Source organism: Nesoenas mayeri (assembly GCF_963082525.1).
Source record: "Nesoenas mayeri genome assembly, chromosome: 4".
Classification (NCBI taxonomy): Eukaryota; Metazoa; Chordata; class Aves; order Columbiformes; family Columbidae; genus Nesoenas; species Nesoenas mayeri.
This window is the reverse complement of record NC_137540.1, coordinates 1480505-1496692: the sequence shown is the minus strand read 5'-3', so window position 1 is coordinate 1496692 and position 16188 is coordinate 1480505. Positions and strand designations below refer to the sequence as shown.

Sequence of the window (16188 nt, the reverse complement as noted above, 5' to 3'; positions counted from 1 at the left end):
CACAAGAGGTTCCACTTGAATTCGAGAAGAAACAACTTCTCTGTGAGGGTGACAGAGCCTGGAACAGGCTGCCCAGGGGGTTGTGGAGTCTCCTTCTGTGCAGACATTCCAACCCGCCTGGACATGTTCCTGTGCAACCTCACCTGGGTGTTCCTGCTCTAGCAGGGGGATTGGACTGGATGATCTTCTGAGGTCCCTTCCAATCCCAAACATACTGTGATACTGTGTGATATTGGGAAGCAGAGCCTGGGGAGATTTACATGCATTTATTTCCCTTCTGCATGCTAATTTGCAGTCAACAGGGGTGGATGTTAGGTCTGTAGCTCTTTTTTGTGGCAGTGTTAATAGAAAACAAATGATTGTTGCTCCCCTGAATTATTTGGTCCTCTTCTGCATTGAGAAAACATGTAAATTTGGATGGAAAGAAAACTCTGGGAAGTTTTATCCCCTGAAACAAACCTGGGGGAGGGAGCGAAGAGGTTTCTTAAGGTGAGCTGTCACGGTGCGGGAAGTGGTTCAGCAAACAACACAATAGAACAAGACTGTATCACATTAAGTCTCCTAATAGATGCCAAAGAAATGATACTATGGCAGTAAATGATCTTCTTTGATTTTTCTTTCTTTCTTTCTTTCACTGGGAGGGGTGGAGTACCTTGCCTGTACTGCTTAAAAATCATGTACTTTTGCAGCTGCGGTGTCAGTCCTGCTTTAGAAATGGCGCTTTACAAAGTGTCAGTGCAAAGATTTTAGAGTAGAGGCAGGAGTGATGAATGATTTTGATGTGTGTGTGTTGTACGTATTCAAGCTTTGCTTTCAAGCTTCATTTATTGACTGCTGCTGTCCAAGGTGCAACTGTGAATTAGGAACAAGACTCCACGAACACCTGGCTGAACTAAAAGTGCTTGGGATGACCAGAACTCAGAGTTTTTAAAGTCTCAAAAGCTTCGGTTCTAACTGAGCTCCGATTCAGCTCTAATTGAGTGCTTGTGGCACAGCCTCATTGCTTGAAGACCAGAAGGCAGGTGTGTGGCTCTCAGTGGTCTGCTCCTTTCTGACATTTCATTTAGATTAGAAAAAAAATGTGACGACTTAAGGTTTTACTAATGAAGCTGAAAAATGAAGATGCAAGGATTGGCAGGAGATGATTGGCTTCTCCATCACTCTACCCATTTTAATTCAATACGAAGATTATCTGCAAGGATTGGCATATGGAAGTTAAAAGGACAAACAGCCTATTCCAATAAATTAGTATAGCTGTCTGCTCTTTTCATTTTAATAAAAATAATGTTTAAAATATTCCAAAGACATTGCAAAAAGTTTTGTAAAGCAGAAAAATTCTATTAAAAGTCATTTAAAATTTATGCAGGAGAGAAAACCAAATACTCAGATGTTGAAGTTAATGTTCATCTTTGGAAGTTCTTATATTGAATTAATATCTCCCAATCTGATCGGCAGATTCTTATTTCCGATAATTACATGGCATCTTGGAAATTAAAGGAAATATATTTCCAGCTGCTCAAGTCTAATATAGATCTTGTCTTTCAGTATGGGAATTCTTAAAAGGCAAAGGATTCCAATGCTTATATACCAAAAATATAAATGAATGGAGTCAGTTATTTCATATACGATCGAACTCCATGTCACTAGTTGGAAAAAAGCTTCAAATGTGTTTTTGTGGTGACGCAGAGTTCACAATGCTTTTAGAGGTAGGACAAAATTGGAACAAAACAGGAAGGTGAGCCTTCATATTCAACTGTTCATCGAATATCTAGTTTATACGTAGAATAGAAAATTATTTGGGCTTGGAATGGAGATAATTGTAATTTGTATACCCATTAAAGCTTCCTGCTGGGGAAACATTAAGGAGTTTTTATGTAGGTGAAGATCCAGCACAAAATGCTGCCAGGTGACTGAATCTGTAACAAACTCCTTTAACTTTAGAAAATCCCAACTATAGGACCAAAGTAAGATTTTGCATCTGAGAGAGCTCCCTCAGTAGTAATGGCAGCTTTTCAAATTGCTGGCTGTAGGGAGAGAGGAAGAGGGTGAACATTTTGAGCAGGCGTTGGCTGCGTTCACCCATCCCCTCTAATCACTTGTAGCTGCGACAAAACATATAAGGGTATTTTTAAAACAATAAGGTTTTCCTTTGTCTAAAAATCTGTGGTTAATATGTTTTTAACATCAAGAGCCCTTTCAAAGTCTCTGAACTAGTGTGTTTTGGGCGCAGCTATTTGAATAAGAAGTGTTTCTCATCTCCGTTAGCGCAAAGAGTGGTGTGAAGCTCAGATCCTGGTAGATTGAGTTGCTGCTGATGTTTTGCTTACGCGGCAGTTGAATCTTAAAGGAAAGCAACTGTGGGAATACAAACCAATTTTGCATTCTTCTTCAATACATGCAATTATTACTGTTTTTTGCATGTCCGTGTTCACTTGCGTCAAGTTGTACACACGTATGGCTCTCGCGAGCATCTGCCTGCCTACAGAACTGTGAAAAGTAATTGTGTTTTGATGGGGTTTTTTAGCTTTATGTTCTCAAGAATGCAAGAAAAGCTTAATTAAGGTTTGTAGAGAAGGTCTCTAAGGAAAGGACATTGAGATCTCAGAACAAAAAGAGCAAAAGTAAATTCTTACAATCTATTTCCATTACTGGACAGGACTGGCTGACGAATTGCTGTTAAAGGCACAATAGCGAAAGAGATTAAATACAGTAATAATGGCTGACAGTGTGGGCTTCCTTCAGTGCTTTCATTGCATAGAAAGCGTGTCTCTGAAGTCTTGCTCGGTTTACTAAAGCAACTTGCTGTAGTGACCTGCTGACCCTGGAGCTTCATTCTCCTGAGCAACGCATGGAAGGTTTCCTTCTGCCAAATGAAAATCCTTGCTTTTCCTTCTTCCCCACAGGAGGAGAGGTTCCATACACAACCCTGGCGACCCGGCTGATGATGGGGGCTTGGTGGCTTTTTGCTTTGATTGTCATCTCCTCCTACACGGCAAACCTGGCAGCTTTCCTCACCATCACACGCATCGAGAACTCCATCCAGTAAGTTGATGAAGAATGAACTGAGGGAAAGGAGGGTGAACATAGATCTATATGTCTATATATACACACATGTAGAGTGTTATGAATGCTCTAGTTAAATGTGAGAAAAGGAAGAAACTTTTATCATCCTGAGAAGCAGTTTGGAAGCCAAAAAACCCAAACAATATACCACAGACTTCCAGCCTCCCTGGATACGCTTTGTCTTTGGGATCAGAATTATTGGCCTCTTGCAGATGCTCTTCTGTGGCACATATACATACATATGTATGCTCACATACATATTTTGAAAGAAGCAATTGAGTTTGAGATAATGAGTGTACCAGTGTTGGAAAAGGGCAAGTGTAGATTGTTGCTGTGTGCGTTCAGGCTGTGCTTTCCATTCAGACGCATTCCACTGTACATGTGCTCTGACACTTGGATCAGGAGGTTCTTCAGTGCATGGGCAGCTCAAAGCTGAATTCACCTTTTCTTGCCAATGCAACAACAACAACAAAAGTTAATAGCAACAAACAAAGAAAAAAATCCCTTAATATTTACCTTTGCTCCTTCTGCTCGCGGATGCTCTTGTACTATGTTAACTGATGACATTGCTCTGGGTTTTTTTTCTGTCTGTTGGTTCTTTTGCTTCAAGCCTCTCTAACATGAACATCCGTATCTTCTCCTGTTGCTTTTATGGTGGACTGGTTTTCTGTCACATCTTCCAGTTCTCTTTTGCAGATCATCTCATCTCTCCACACCACAATAACCTTTCCACATTTCCTATCCCCTCTCTCTGCCTTTTTATTCTTCGGTCTCCTTTCCTTCAACAAGCTGCAAGCCCAGTTGTCCTCGCTCCCACTGCTCCAGTGAGCTCCTCCACCCCCAAATCCTTCCTCTTGGACCAAAGCAAAGACTAGAAAATAGCATTAGCTAGCCAAGCACTCCAATGGCTAACCAAGCTGGCCATTTTCCCATTTAATCTCAAGGCTACAAGTCCCTGACAGTATGTGAGGCTGACAAAGTTAGCCTTTCCCACCAATCCTTCTTCTTGAACAAAATGATAGAGTGGCTTTAAAGAAGTGAGATGTGTTTTGCTATATTTCTTCCTCCAGAAAGGTAAGAACCCAACTTCCAAGTCAGGCTCAAAGTTGATCTTAGGGAAAATTCAGGTTTTTCACTCTAGTTGATTCAGGTCTTTATCTTCTGTGTATCATCACCTGAGGTCTTACTGCCTCTAGTCCAGCTCCTTTCACAGCTGTATTACCAGTTAAATCAAGTTATCATTTTCTTTTGAGATCATGGAGTGCTGCAGGAGTGTTTTGACACAACCCAACTGTGTGACTGGGTAGTCCCAATTACAATCCCTTCACAATTTACAGGGGAGTAAAATGACATTGTACGTCAATGTTTGTCAACATTGATCTTCAGGTTTTGAGGGAGGATGATTTATTTTTTTTAAGTTTAGAAAGGCTTACATTTGACTAGGGAGTGTGATGAAACATGGGCATTTGAACATGCAAAATAAAAAACAGTGATATATTCAGTCATTCGGTTTGTCCTTGGAAATACAAAATATGCCTCTGCATCCTGCTTTGAAATTATGTCCCTTCTAGTTTTGAAGTAGTCCAGAAAAATGTTCAAATTACTGTGACAAATGGCTGATTTTTCTTATCATGTGTAAAAAATAAGAAAATATACCCAAACTATAATTTACTACATCTTCAGCTTTTTCTTGCAGTTTATTATGATGTCAATAGAAAACCCTCAGTGGAATTCTGAGGTTATTATGTACATTTGGGACTACGTTGGTCTTTGTGCTGTATTATTTATGGGCAAAGTCACTGAAAATGTTTTATTCAGTAGAAAACATTGCAGCTGGAAAAAGCTCCTGAAATGAAAGAATGGAGACATTTTTCAACAGCACTTGGAGCTCAAAAACAGAGTAATTAGATGTGTTAAGTATCCATTAGGGAATGAAGTTATCCTAACTATGGTGGGAGTGTAAAACTCGAGTTTACAAAACTGCTAGAACTGGAACTCAAACCAACACGTAAGAGAGAGGCTGTTTGTTTACCGTGCTGAATTACTGCAAAGTGGGAAACATGAATAAGCAATAAAGAAAAAAGCTGATGCTCTTCTTTGTTGTTGTTGTTTTAATGGATCAAATTGTACCTTGGGGAGCTTTGAAGGCCAGAATGAAAATGAGTTTAAGTATTTAAAGAAAATAAACCAGATTCTGCTTGCAATGCTATCCAGCCCGCTTCACAGAAGTCAGAAAAATGGGAGAAATTTAAGCCAGTGGGTTTGTACAGATGTAACGAGTCATTAATAGGTTTTCACTTCAGATGTCCAGCTAGCATCAGATATTACAGTGTGTTGTTGAAGGTACGGTCCTTGTGACACCTTTTAGGCAAGACAGGAGGAATCAGGCAGCTCCCAGCACATTTCATTTCTGTGAAACTTTGTGGTAGGTACCACATTTCAGCTTTTGGATGTGCAGCCAGTTTGAATTCAGGGCTCTTGCAGCTTCTCTTGCTCGGTGGTGTGAAAGTTGGGCCACTCTTCCCAGTCAGTGCCCCGCAGTGTCCAGAAGCCTATTTTGAGAGGAAAAACAGACAAAATTTGGTTAGGCAATGGACTAGGGATGACTAATGAACCATTCCCTTTCCCTAGAGAATCTCGAAGTAGATCTTTGCTGTGTAACCTCACTTGAAGTTGATGGCATTTGTTCTCTGCTTCACTGATTAATTTGGCTCAAGTTGTTACAATTTTTAGAAGAATTTAGATGAACAAGAAGAACAAGAGTGAGTGTTAATCTGCTTTTCCAAGCAAATGGTTACTTGTGATACCTTTGAGAGCTCAGCTTTTCATCTTCTGCCAACAGGCAGTACCAGGAGTATGCAAGTCATGAAATAGCTACTAGATGCGTCTTTTGTTCACACTTGACCCACACCGCAGATGACATTTGAATCAAGACAAAGCAGCATTTGAAATGCCAAAACATTGTGGCAGCATAGAAAAGCGTAATTTCAGTTTCTTAAATCTTTAGATCGCTGCCTCAAACGCAATGCAAATGAATAATAATTAAAAAGCACCTTTTTCTTGATAAATACCAAACAAATTTTGAGATCTTGAGGGCGTGAGGTGGGCAGTGGGGAAGTCAAAAGGCTTGTCATATGAAGAGCCGGTGTTAGGTGGTTTCAACTTAAAATCTAATCCACTTGTACAAGTGTGGAAGCTTGATGAAGACTTTAGATTGTACATATTATGGGGGAGAGTCTGTGTCTCATGTGTTTTGTAAAATAACTTCACGCTACATTGTCTATCTTATAATTAGTATGTCCTGCACCCTCTAAGTCGTATGCCCTATAAGTAGGTGAGACCTCTGCCTCTGAATAATGGAGGTATAGCAGTAAAGCATCCCCTTTGTCATCTTTGTTTTGCCTAGTTATTCTTTTCACAACATTTTTTCCTAAACTGTGATTCTCTTGGAGCTCAGATGTCCTCAAAGCTTTAAACAGCTCCGTACAACTGCCTACAACTTTTCTGCAAGGGAGGGTTACGCAAGAATGCGGTAATTGGAGGTGATATTTCCTTACACTGAGAAACAGAATGTTCTTTAACCTTTCTTTTAATGTGGTTCACCCAGATCTTCTCCAGCAAGCAGAGAAAAGACATTGGGAAGCTTTGGCTGAACTAGTCATAAAGACTTGAGCGTAAACCGTGACATCGGTTGTTTTCTAAAATATACCAACTACTTCTTGCAGATAGTTCTGCGCAGGAGTCGAGTCTAACATCACGGCCAGCCTAAGTCACTCTGTAACCCACGTGTACAAAGGTACTTCGATGCCCAAGACTCTGACCTCATGGTGTTTAATTATCTAAAAAGGAATTTGGTTATTGCTTTATGGCATGGCCTCTTGTTTTTCTCCATTTTCTTTACACTTATCAAACACTCTTGACTGACACATATGAACAGAATGTTGCCAATTCTAAGTCTAGGATTTGAATTTATAGAAGAGGGTATGATTTGGGGAAAGAAACGTATGCAAATCCTAATAGGATTTATTTTCTTTGAGTTGAAAGCAGAGATAGTTTTTTAAATTACAAAGTAATTAATTTGTGCTAAGCCAGAAAATGAAAGTGACCTGACAACTACTGCCTGTTTAAGGTGCAGAATACTAAATGAAACAAACATGTACTGAAAAATACATATATTAATAGCTGCTAAGAATTCATCCTCAAATGACTAAAGTCATCCTCAGAATAACCCTATATTGTAGTTAATTTGTATGGGATAATATTGGTATTATCCCAATAACTGCAATGACAAAAAAACTTACCAGAAAGAGCACACATAACATTTTTCCCAACAATGCTTCATGAGCCATAACCAAAAATAAGCTGAACTGTGACCTGACTGTGTGGTCACTTCCCTATAAGTGGAATTTTTCTATATGCAAGCACATTTAAAAGGTTTTTTATAACAACTTCTTCAATTGTATCTGCTTTTTTTAGTTTTAGACACTTTTAGCATTGGTTACCTTATTGCTTCAAAATTAGAAATTCCAAGAGATAAAGAGTTTAAATGGTGGGATTTTAATGCCATTACCGCCCGTTAGACATGCGCTTCGCTTTGCAGCTATTTCAACTGAGATCGGTAAAACTAGAGCAAAATTAAATTCCCATCCAGTGTGGATGATGGTATCAGAATTTGGGCATCAAAGGATCCCCTGTGGGAATTAATCAGTTAGACAAATATGTTTTCCTTATGTTGAGATGTGGTGTGTCAGCTCTGTGCTGAGACCGGGTGACACAGGCTGGGGATTTATGTCTCCACTAAATGTGTTTGTCTGAACAAAGAATGAGTTGTTTAATCCAGGAATAAAGATACATCAAACAATGTGTAACCCGCAAACCAGTCTGGAGGCAAAGTAGCTATCAAAATTCTTTCTTCTGGAAAGGAGCCTCAATGTTTTAATAATTTTATTACTTCTATCAAGGTTTGTCATTTCTCTTTGTTTTGCTGCACCTTGGCTGCTCGGTTGTCAATGTCATTCCAGTAGTCTGCAGAGCTGCAGGTTATAAACAACAGTTTCTGAAGGAGGTCATATATATTATGATCCTATTTGGCAGGTTTGGCGGGGGGGGGGGGATGAGGTCGCTGCTGTGACGGGTCTTTCCCATTTTTGCTGCTTGCAGCAACACACACGGACACCTCGGAGGCTGCAAAACCTCTCTGGCTCCTTCCTCGCAGGGTCAGACGAACCAAAGCTTGGGGGTTTTCTATTGAGAGCAGCGTTTAGCACATCCGTAGGCTTCACGCTCACACTTGGCTCGCTCTTGTCCTCTCCCCATTATTTTCTCAGCACCTACAACTGCGTGAAGGGGCAGAGCAGGGCAGCGGAGAGGCGGCCTGTGCTTTAGGATAACGCACCAAGCAGTGAAGACCTGCAGGCTGGAGTTAAAGCCAGACTTGGCAGATCCACCATGCCTTCCTGAAGGCACTGACATAACTCTACTCCTTATTACTTCCCTGCTGGCGATGCCTTTGTGTGTGATGGCACTCTTGACTGTTGGTAATAAGCATCTCATACCTGATTGCCATATCCTTCCGGACTAACAGCTTGTGGCTTGTGTTGCTTTGCCTTCCTGAAAATAGAAAGGTTGCTTTTCCAGCCACAAGATATTCAGAGGAGCTGTTTTTCTGTTGTGCTGTTTCTAACTGTATTGTTTTGTGGCAGCAGCTACACATTTCATTTATATAGCAGTTAGTGATAGTATTTCAGAAAAATGCTTTGTTGCTTGTTATATTAGGAATTATATGGCTATACAGTGTCTTGTAAAGTAATGATTGCAATTTTGCTAGGTGTTGTCACGAGAAATTGGAGACTCAGTAAATACTTTTTGTGTACTTTTCTAGCAATATGCATGACAAATAATGCAGCAATTATAGGACATTACAATATGCATCCTGTGACAGTTTGGAGCACTTGCGGGAGGTACTGAAGTGTATTGGTGGCAGCAGTGACACAGGATGAGTGGATATAGTATCTTGTATTTATCCAGTGCCTTTCATCAGTGATGCTTTTGCATCTGTCCGTGCTGGATTTCGTAGCGCTCCTGTCAGCCCATCCCTCCAGCCTTTCTGGGTCCACCTGAATGGCAGCCTGTCCTTGAACAAGCGGCTGGTCCCCAATGTTATGTCACCTGCAAACCTGTCAAGAGAGCGCTTGCTCACCTCCTCCAGGCTCTTGGTAAAGACACGTTGCAGGTTTAATCTCTGTGGTACTTGTTACCAACCTCTGAGTAGGATACAACCCATTAACAGCTACCCTGCGAGCCTGATTATCCATCCAGGAATTTATCCATCTGGTTTCCCACCCAACCAGACCTAATGACCTAATCTGGACACAAGAATATTGTGGGAGACAGTATTGGAAGCCTTGCCTAAAGTTAAGGTAGACTATATTCATTTTTCTGGTCTTGTCTGCAAACCAAGTTATTTTACTCTAAAAGGCAACCAGACTTGTCAGGCATGACTTATCTTTGGTAAATCCATGTTGACTGCTCCCGGTCAGCTGCTTCTCCTTTATGTGCTCTGAGAGGACTCTTCATGATGTTGGATGACCAGCAAAATGATGACCAGTTCTGCAGAAGCTGTTCTTGTTACCCTTGGGGTCCTTGGAGAGCATGCACTCCAGATGAGGGTTGTCTTTCCTAATGCTATCCAGAGTTGGGAGGAAATGTTTCTAAATTCCCCCTTTGTAGCCTGTCCACATTCGCACCTTGTGTATATTGTTTGATGAGATTATGGCCTTTTGAAAGTCTTGTGTTTTTTCAGTTGTTTCAGTGTAATAGAGGACTGAATTGCTTTTACTGGAGAAACTTACCTGGTGGCTATGTCTAATCTCCAGGACCGATCCTTCAAGTTGTATCAATCCTTATTTCAGTTTAGTTATTAGACCTCAGTAGAACATCTTGGTTGTTTTCCTAATTCCCGCTATTACCACTAGGGCCTTTTATAAAATATTTACTGCTTCCCTCTTTCACATGCTGCCTGTAATAAGGTTTCGAGTTTTTGCTAACAGCTCAGCCATTTCATATTTAATCTTTCAGAAGTCACAGGTGTTTATCTGGACCTGTTTTTTGGTTGTTCTTTTTTAGTTTTGGTGTTTTGTTTTCTTTTTTCAGTTGTGTTTTTTGTTTGGTTTTTTTGGTGTTGTTTGTTGGGGTTTTGTTTGACTTTTCAATTACAAATTAACCACGGTACTTACTCTCCTGATACCTTAGTCTACTAGAGTCCCGTATTTTTCTTCCTAGGAAAGAGCGTGTTTCATTCCTCTGGTAGAAGACTAATACACTTGGTTTCAGGAAAAGCTTCATCACCTTTGATGATGCCATACGTGTACTGGTTCTTCTCAGGTTCCCTACTGCTTAGATTCTTGAAGAGCAATACCATCCTGTTGGAGAAAGAGGAGAGGATTGTGGGGTTTTTAAGAACGCTAGTTATTTACTCTTCAAAATTAATTTTATCCTTTCCTTATATTTGCTATGTATTGTCTGCTTAGAATTTAGCTCTCGTTCAATGTTTTCCTGAGCCCATATGTCTGAATTTCAAAGGGTTTCTTTTTGACTCAGTGAACCTCTAAACCCTTGCTATTGAGCTCTGCTGATTTCTTCTTTTCCTGCTATCTGTTGTGTCCAGAGTCATCCATATCCTTTGAGATCCAATTACTGTTTTCTCCAGTGCCAGCCCTGCAACACCTAGGAATTCCCCTTTTTTTCCTGCCTGTAGGGCAGTTTTCACTGGCCTTTATATATATATGTTTCAGAAACACAACTTGGAACTTGATGGGTTTCCTCTATTTGTATTTGCATTTTCTGTGGCTGTGATGAGCTTTTACAATTTACTTTTGCCTACTTAAGGCAGCATTCAGCTCCTTGGTTTGTCCTTAGGTGTCATCCACTAGGTTCGTCCAATTTAAACCAAGTTAATTTGTGCCGGGAAAGCTGTAATGAGTTTTAGGCAGTAGACATATTGCAGTCGTTATTTTGAAGCTTTAACGGATGCCATTAAAGAAGCAAAGGTACGAGAGACCAATTCTATAGGACAGGAAAATAAGAGCCAAGAGGTAAGGAGACTTCAGAGAGTTCTAATATACCACTATAAGTCCAAAGCAGGATTGACAAAACCATGTTTGGGATGTTTAGAAACTTTTTTAACTGGTTAATTTTTCTTGCTTATAGGGAAAAAGATAAGACTAGATAATATGTAAAGCAGAGCAAATTTATTGGGCTAAATAACTTGAACTGTGATGAAAAGGCAGTTCAGGAAACCACAACAGAAATCTTCCTTTTGCTGAAAATAGTGTGGGATGTGACCTCCTTCTGTTGCTCCCTTTTCATCCATTTTCATTTTTTCCACCCTTTCCTTTCACTTCATATTCCTCCTAGCTTCTTAAACCATAAAAACGATTTGTCAGTCTCACTTTGACTTTAAAGAAAATATATATTAAAAAAAAAGCCCTGGCTTGACAGTCATCTTCCTCGGTGTTGCCTTTTGCTCACCTGCAGCTCCTTCCGCTTAAAATTGTGGCTTCAAGTCTCCCGTGTCTCTTTTCTTCTCCAACAATCAAGGTCTCTCCAGGACCTCTCAAGGCAGACGGATATTCCTTACGGCACCGTCTTGGACTCCGCGGTCTACGAGCACGTCCGAGTGAAAGGGATGAATCCTTTCGAGAGGGACAGCATGTATTCCCAAATGTGGCGAATGATCAACCGAAGCAACGGCTCGGAGAACAACGTTGTGGAGTCGACCGCGGGCATTCAAAAGGTACTGGTAGGACTGAGTGTTTGCTTTCCCATTGGAGATGCTCTGCTCTCACACCACATTTGCGTAGTTGTTGCTTTTAACTGTAAGAGATGCGTTTGCACCCAAATGATCGTGCCCAACACCAATTTCTGCAACCTGTTGCATTGGCACGGGGGATTGGGGCTTCTCAGCTATGTAGCTTGTTTTCAACTACATCTTAAAATTTAAGTACCTTGAGTGTTTGCTCTGAAAGGGATTTATAGGGACAAGAGATGAACACGTTTTTCAGGGTGCAAAATGGGAATAGGATCGCTGGACTTGTAACCCCAGAAGACACAGCAATGTACTGCACAAAGCTTAAAGGTGTTTGAATAAAAGACATTGATTAACTTGGTTTTCTAGACTCCTGGTACTGAAAACCTCATCTTTCAGTTGTAGCTCTGAGTCGTGTATCTTTTGAGAAAGGCAGGCAGAGAAAGATGATCTGGATATAAATAAGAATCTCACAACCACCTTCTGTAGTGAGTTTAGCAGGGGGAAAAATGCTTTTGAGAACAGGAGTTAATTTTTTGTAGGTACATTTGTGATTGCAATAGTTGTGCCCCATGTTTTCATTGATAGCTGCAGCTTTTATAACAACAATAGCACATGAAAGGGTTCAGTATGAGAGTGAAAATGGGTTCATGAGTGACTGTATACAGACTTTATCCCTACCGTTGCATCTTCATATTGAGAGTTTTAAATGATATCTGAGAAATATTATCTCTTACAGATTTTATTTTAAACTTCAAAATGTGAATATTAATTAGAGCGAATGTCCATGAAGTTGGGCGTTCACTTGTTTTAAGCTTGGTTTAGAGATTTCTTTTGTCTCCACCTAAATCCATTTGCCAGTAAAACCTGTAATTTCTGGTGTTTTCACACTGGATACAAACACAAAAGAAAGAAGAGTATGTTGAAAAGAATCACGAAATAGCTGGTGATCTCTTGATAATAAAAGAGCCACAAGGTATCAAAGATTCTATGGAGTTTTAAAAATCACTGATGCACCCTCTATATCTATATCTAGATCATATTTTCCTCTCTGAAGGACTAAACAGCATGAACGAAGAGGCAAGAGAGGCCCTGGGGAACTGCACTTTTTCAACTCTTTAAGAAAAAGTCATAAGCTGAAAAAGCAAAGCAAAAAAAAGAAGGAAAAGACAGTCTGAAGCCTTATGGGCTGGAGGAAATTGCTTTTTTTTGTAGAAAAGCTATTTTAGTTCAGTTTGTAAGCGGCTGATAAAGCTGGGGTTTGCCTTTTGTATAAAGCAAAGCTGCCCTCCCGGTTTGCCTTCCCAAGTTATGCTAAAGGTGTCGGAAGAACCAAAACCCAGAGCATGTCAAACACAGCTGTGTTGACTAATGTCTTTTAGCTGAAAAACCCCACCAGTGGATCATGCTGGCAGGTAATTCCAGATTACAGCCTTTGATTTCTCATTCCTGGAAACATGGCAGTCGCTGCCTTAAAACCTACAAACCCAGAGGTGTCTGAGTTCTTGAATTTCCCTGCCTCTGCCTCCCAGGAGCAAGCACTTGCAAATTATAGTGTTGAAAAAACAAATTGCAGCATGTGAGCAAGCCAGTTTTAACATATCAAAGGGCTCAGGCCTGATTCTGATGAACTTACGCATCCCCCTCTGCGTGCCCACTTTTCTGCCTTTCTATCACCTTACAGGACGAAATAACACAGAAAATGATTATTTGCCGGTTGCTGTTCACACATAGGCTTTGGGGAGATTGTATTTTGCCTGCTCAGGAAGAAAGCTGAAAGAAGAATATGATGTTAAAAGCTAGTCTTAGGCAAGGAAAATGAATATTTTAAAAGGTAGCTGGCAAGAGGCAGGGATTATAAACTCTGTAGCATACTTGAAAAAAATGAAAGCATTTCAGAGGAAAGAATTCATGGGTCCTTTCGGCCTATTTATATGATTCGTAATGTTCTTTGGGGTCTGGAACGACTTTAACCGGCCACATCAGAGCTATTAACTCAACCAGGTCATCGCCCTGGACAAGCTCAGCCACCAGGTCTCCCTCTGTGCTTCATTTTGTTTCCACCATTAATCAGCGCTAAAGCACGACTGAACAGCAGTTTGTCCAAGCTCTCCGAGGCCGTTACATGTTTCTGGAGCTGAGACTTAATTAGCACTTCCTAATGGGTACAGGGAAAGAGATTTCCACTAGGCTGCCTAATGACCGTGAAGGAACAGCGGTAGGAGAGGTGCCAGTGGGTGAGAGGTGTACAGGAGGGATGGATGTGGTGGACATGTTCTTCTTTAACAACAACGAGGTTAAATTGGGCTTTCTAGTTGCCATTGCAAAAAAAAAAAAAAAAAAAGGCTTTGCCAAAGAATTTTGGTATATCTTAAAAGTCCTTTAGTTTTGTCTCGCTTTTATTCTGCAAGCTGCAGTGGAGCTGGCACTCTCTATTTTGAGGAAAGCAGCGGTTTAATAGCAATGTGCATATAAACAGGGGGAAGGGAGGGGAATCAAACACTGATTGACTCATGGCACCATCCTGCGCGCTCGGCAGGACCGCATTGCTCACTGTACCGGCGGCGTCCTGGGGAACGGCACCTGCGTGAGCCAAAATACAATACAGCCAAATGACAATGATTGTGTAGTCCCATTTTGCATCAGGCAATCTACCACTTTGACCTGCTTTTCCTGGCAGGGGAGCAGGGCAAGGCAAGAGAAATAAGATGGGAAGGTGGTGTCATTTGAAGTTTTCAGGTTTTGTTATTTATTGGTCCTGTTCTTATAAATCAGGTGCGTACATATCACTCTGTGTGCTGCTGCTCCACCCACAGTGAACGGCTTTATGCACCATGAGGTCTGGTTCAAAAGCAGCTGAGTAGGTTTAGCGGAGTTTTAAATGCCTCAGACAGAAGACAGCCTGAAAAGCACAAGTGCTTTAGACATTTTCTGCCACTTATTGTCTCTTCCTTTCTCAAAAGGCAACAAAAAGCAGTTGAAGGTCTGAACTGAAGGTAGGAAAGCATTCAGTTGCTTGTCTTCCTGTTCTGTCAAATCAAAATGGATGGGGACGTAGCTGTATTCCTACAAATGCTTGGGTTATTCTGGAGAATATTCACTTTTATCTTCTTTTTTTATTATTATTATTATTCCTAAGCGTTTCGTGTATCTCAAATTGATTTCCATTTTGCATAGGTTATGAAATATGCATCTTATTCTGTCGAAAGAATCTCTGTTTTCGCTGAAGTTATTTATTCGGAGAGGATTTGCGGAGGCCTAAGTCATGCCTGCTTAAACATTCATTGAGGACTCCAAGAAAAATCATTTAGGCTTAAACATATCACATTACATACCTCTTTATGTCTTCTTAAAAAGCACATTACCCTGCTTAATCCTTTACAAGCACCACAGGCTTTTCCTATCCTTGGAACTATTCCCATTTAAAATATAATGAAGCACTTCCATTGTGCCCTTGTCTGGTCTTTCTTCCCTAGAGTATAATAGTGCCTAATGCCCTATCCTACCCACCTTGTTCCTCTGAACATGATACCGTAGCCTACAGCGTCTACATTTTTCTCAGCAGTACAAAGTGGAAAATTCCTTTCCCAGGCTGCACAGGCAGAATCCGAACGCATTTGAAACCTCTATTTAACTCTATCTGCAAAATATTTAGCCGGTAGGAAACTTGTGAATGACTGTCAGGTGAAATAATGTTTCTGGATGATGCATTTAAAAGAAATTCCTCTTAGGCTCTCAGAATATTTCCTCCTCAGCTTTCACACGGTATCAAAAGGAATTGGGCCTTGAGACTTTGATTTTCTTGTAATCCAACTTGCATTTCTGGTGGAAACACGCCGGCACCTGCTGAGCCCCTTTGCTTTCCCTGGACACTGTGGGTGGCAATTTCACCTTCCTGATAACACCGTAACAGTAATAATATCATTTAAACTACCTGTGAATAGGCCATAAGGAAGCTTTGCTAAGGTGATTTATCTTGGGAAGAAAGGGGTTGAGAATGATTTGCTATTCTGTGCTAGTACAAATTGTTAGTAAGTGGACATGGTTATTCTTAGTTTGTTTTCAGCAGTAGCAACAGCAGGAAGATTTCTATTGATGGCCCAAAAACCTCCTAAATTAACTCTTTATCCTGATTTACTCACAAATTTGCCATTGGAATTGCCATTCTGGTGGCAGATCAACTGATCTGATGGCACTGTGAAAAGTCCTAGTTAGCATGTGCAAGTCCATACATCTTTGTTGTGAACATTTCGGACCATGGAGTTGGCCAATGAAAACAAGAGATGCAGATGAGATGTTCTGTGTCAGGTCTACAAGTC

The 16188-nt window shown here is 40.7% G+C and overlaps 1 protein-coding gene across 2 annotated transcripts in view; it reads left to right on the top strand.

The window, feature by feature from the left end:
• The window catches only part of GRID2 (glutamate ionotropic receptor delta type subunit 2), a gene marked incomplete at its 5' end in the record, with an annotated part of 555352 nt that overhangs the window by 473172 nt on the left and 65992 nt on the right, over positions 1–16188 (top strand). For both annotated transcript variants that reach the window (XM_080344422.1, XM_080344421.1), the window contains 2 exons: positions 2904–3042; positions 11662–11857. In XM_080344422.1, coding sequence (XP_080200548.1) covers positions 2904–3042; positions 11662–11857 — 335 coding nt within the window. The remainder of the gene's footprint in view (positions 1–2903; positions 3043–11661; positions 11858–16188) is intronic.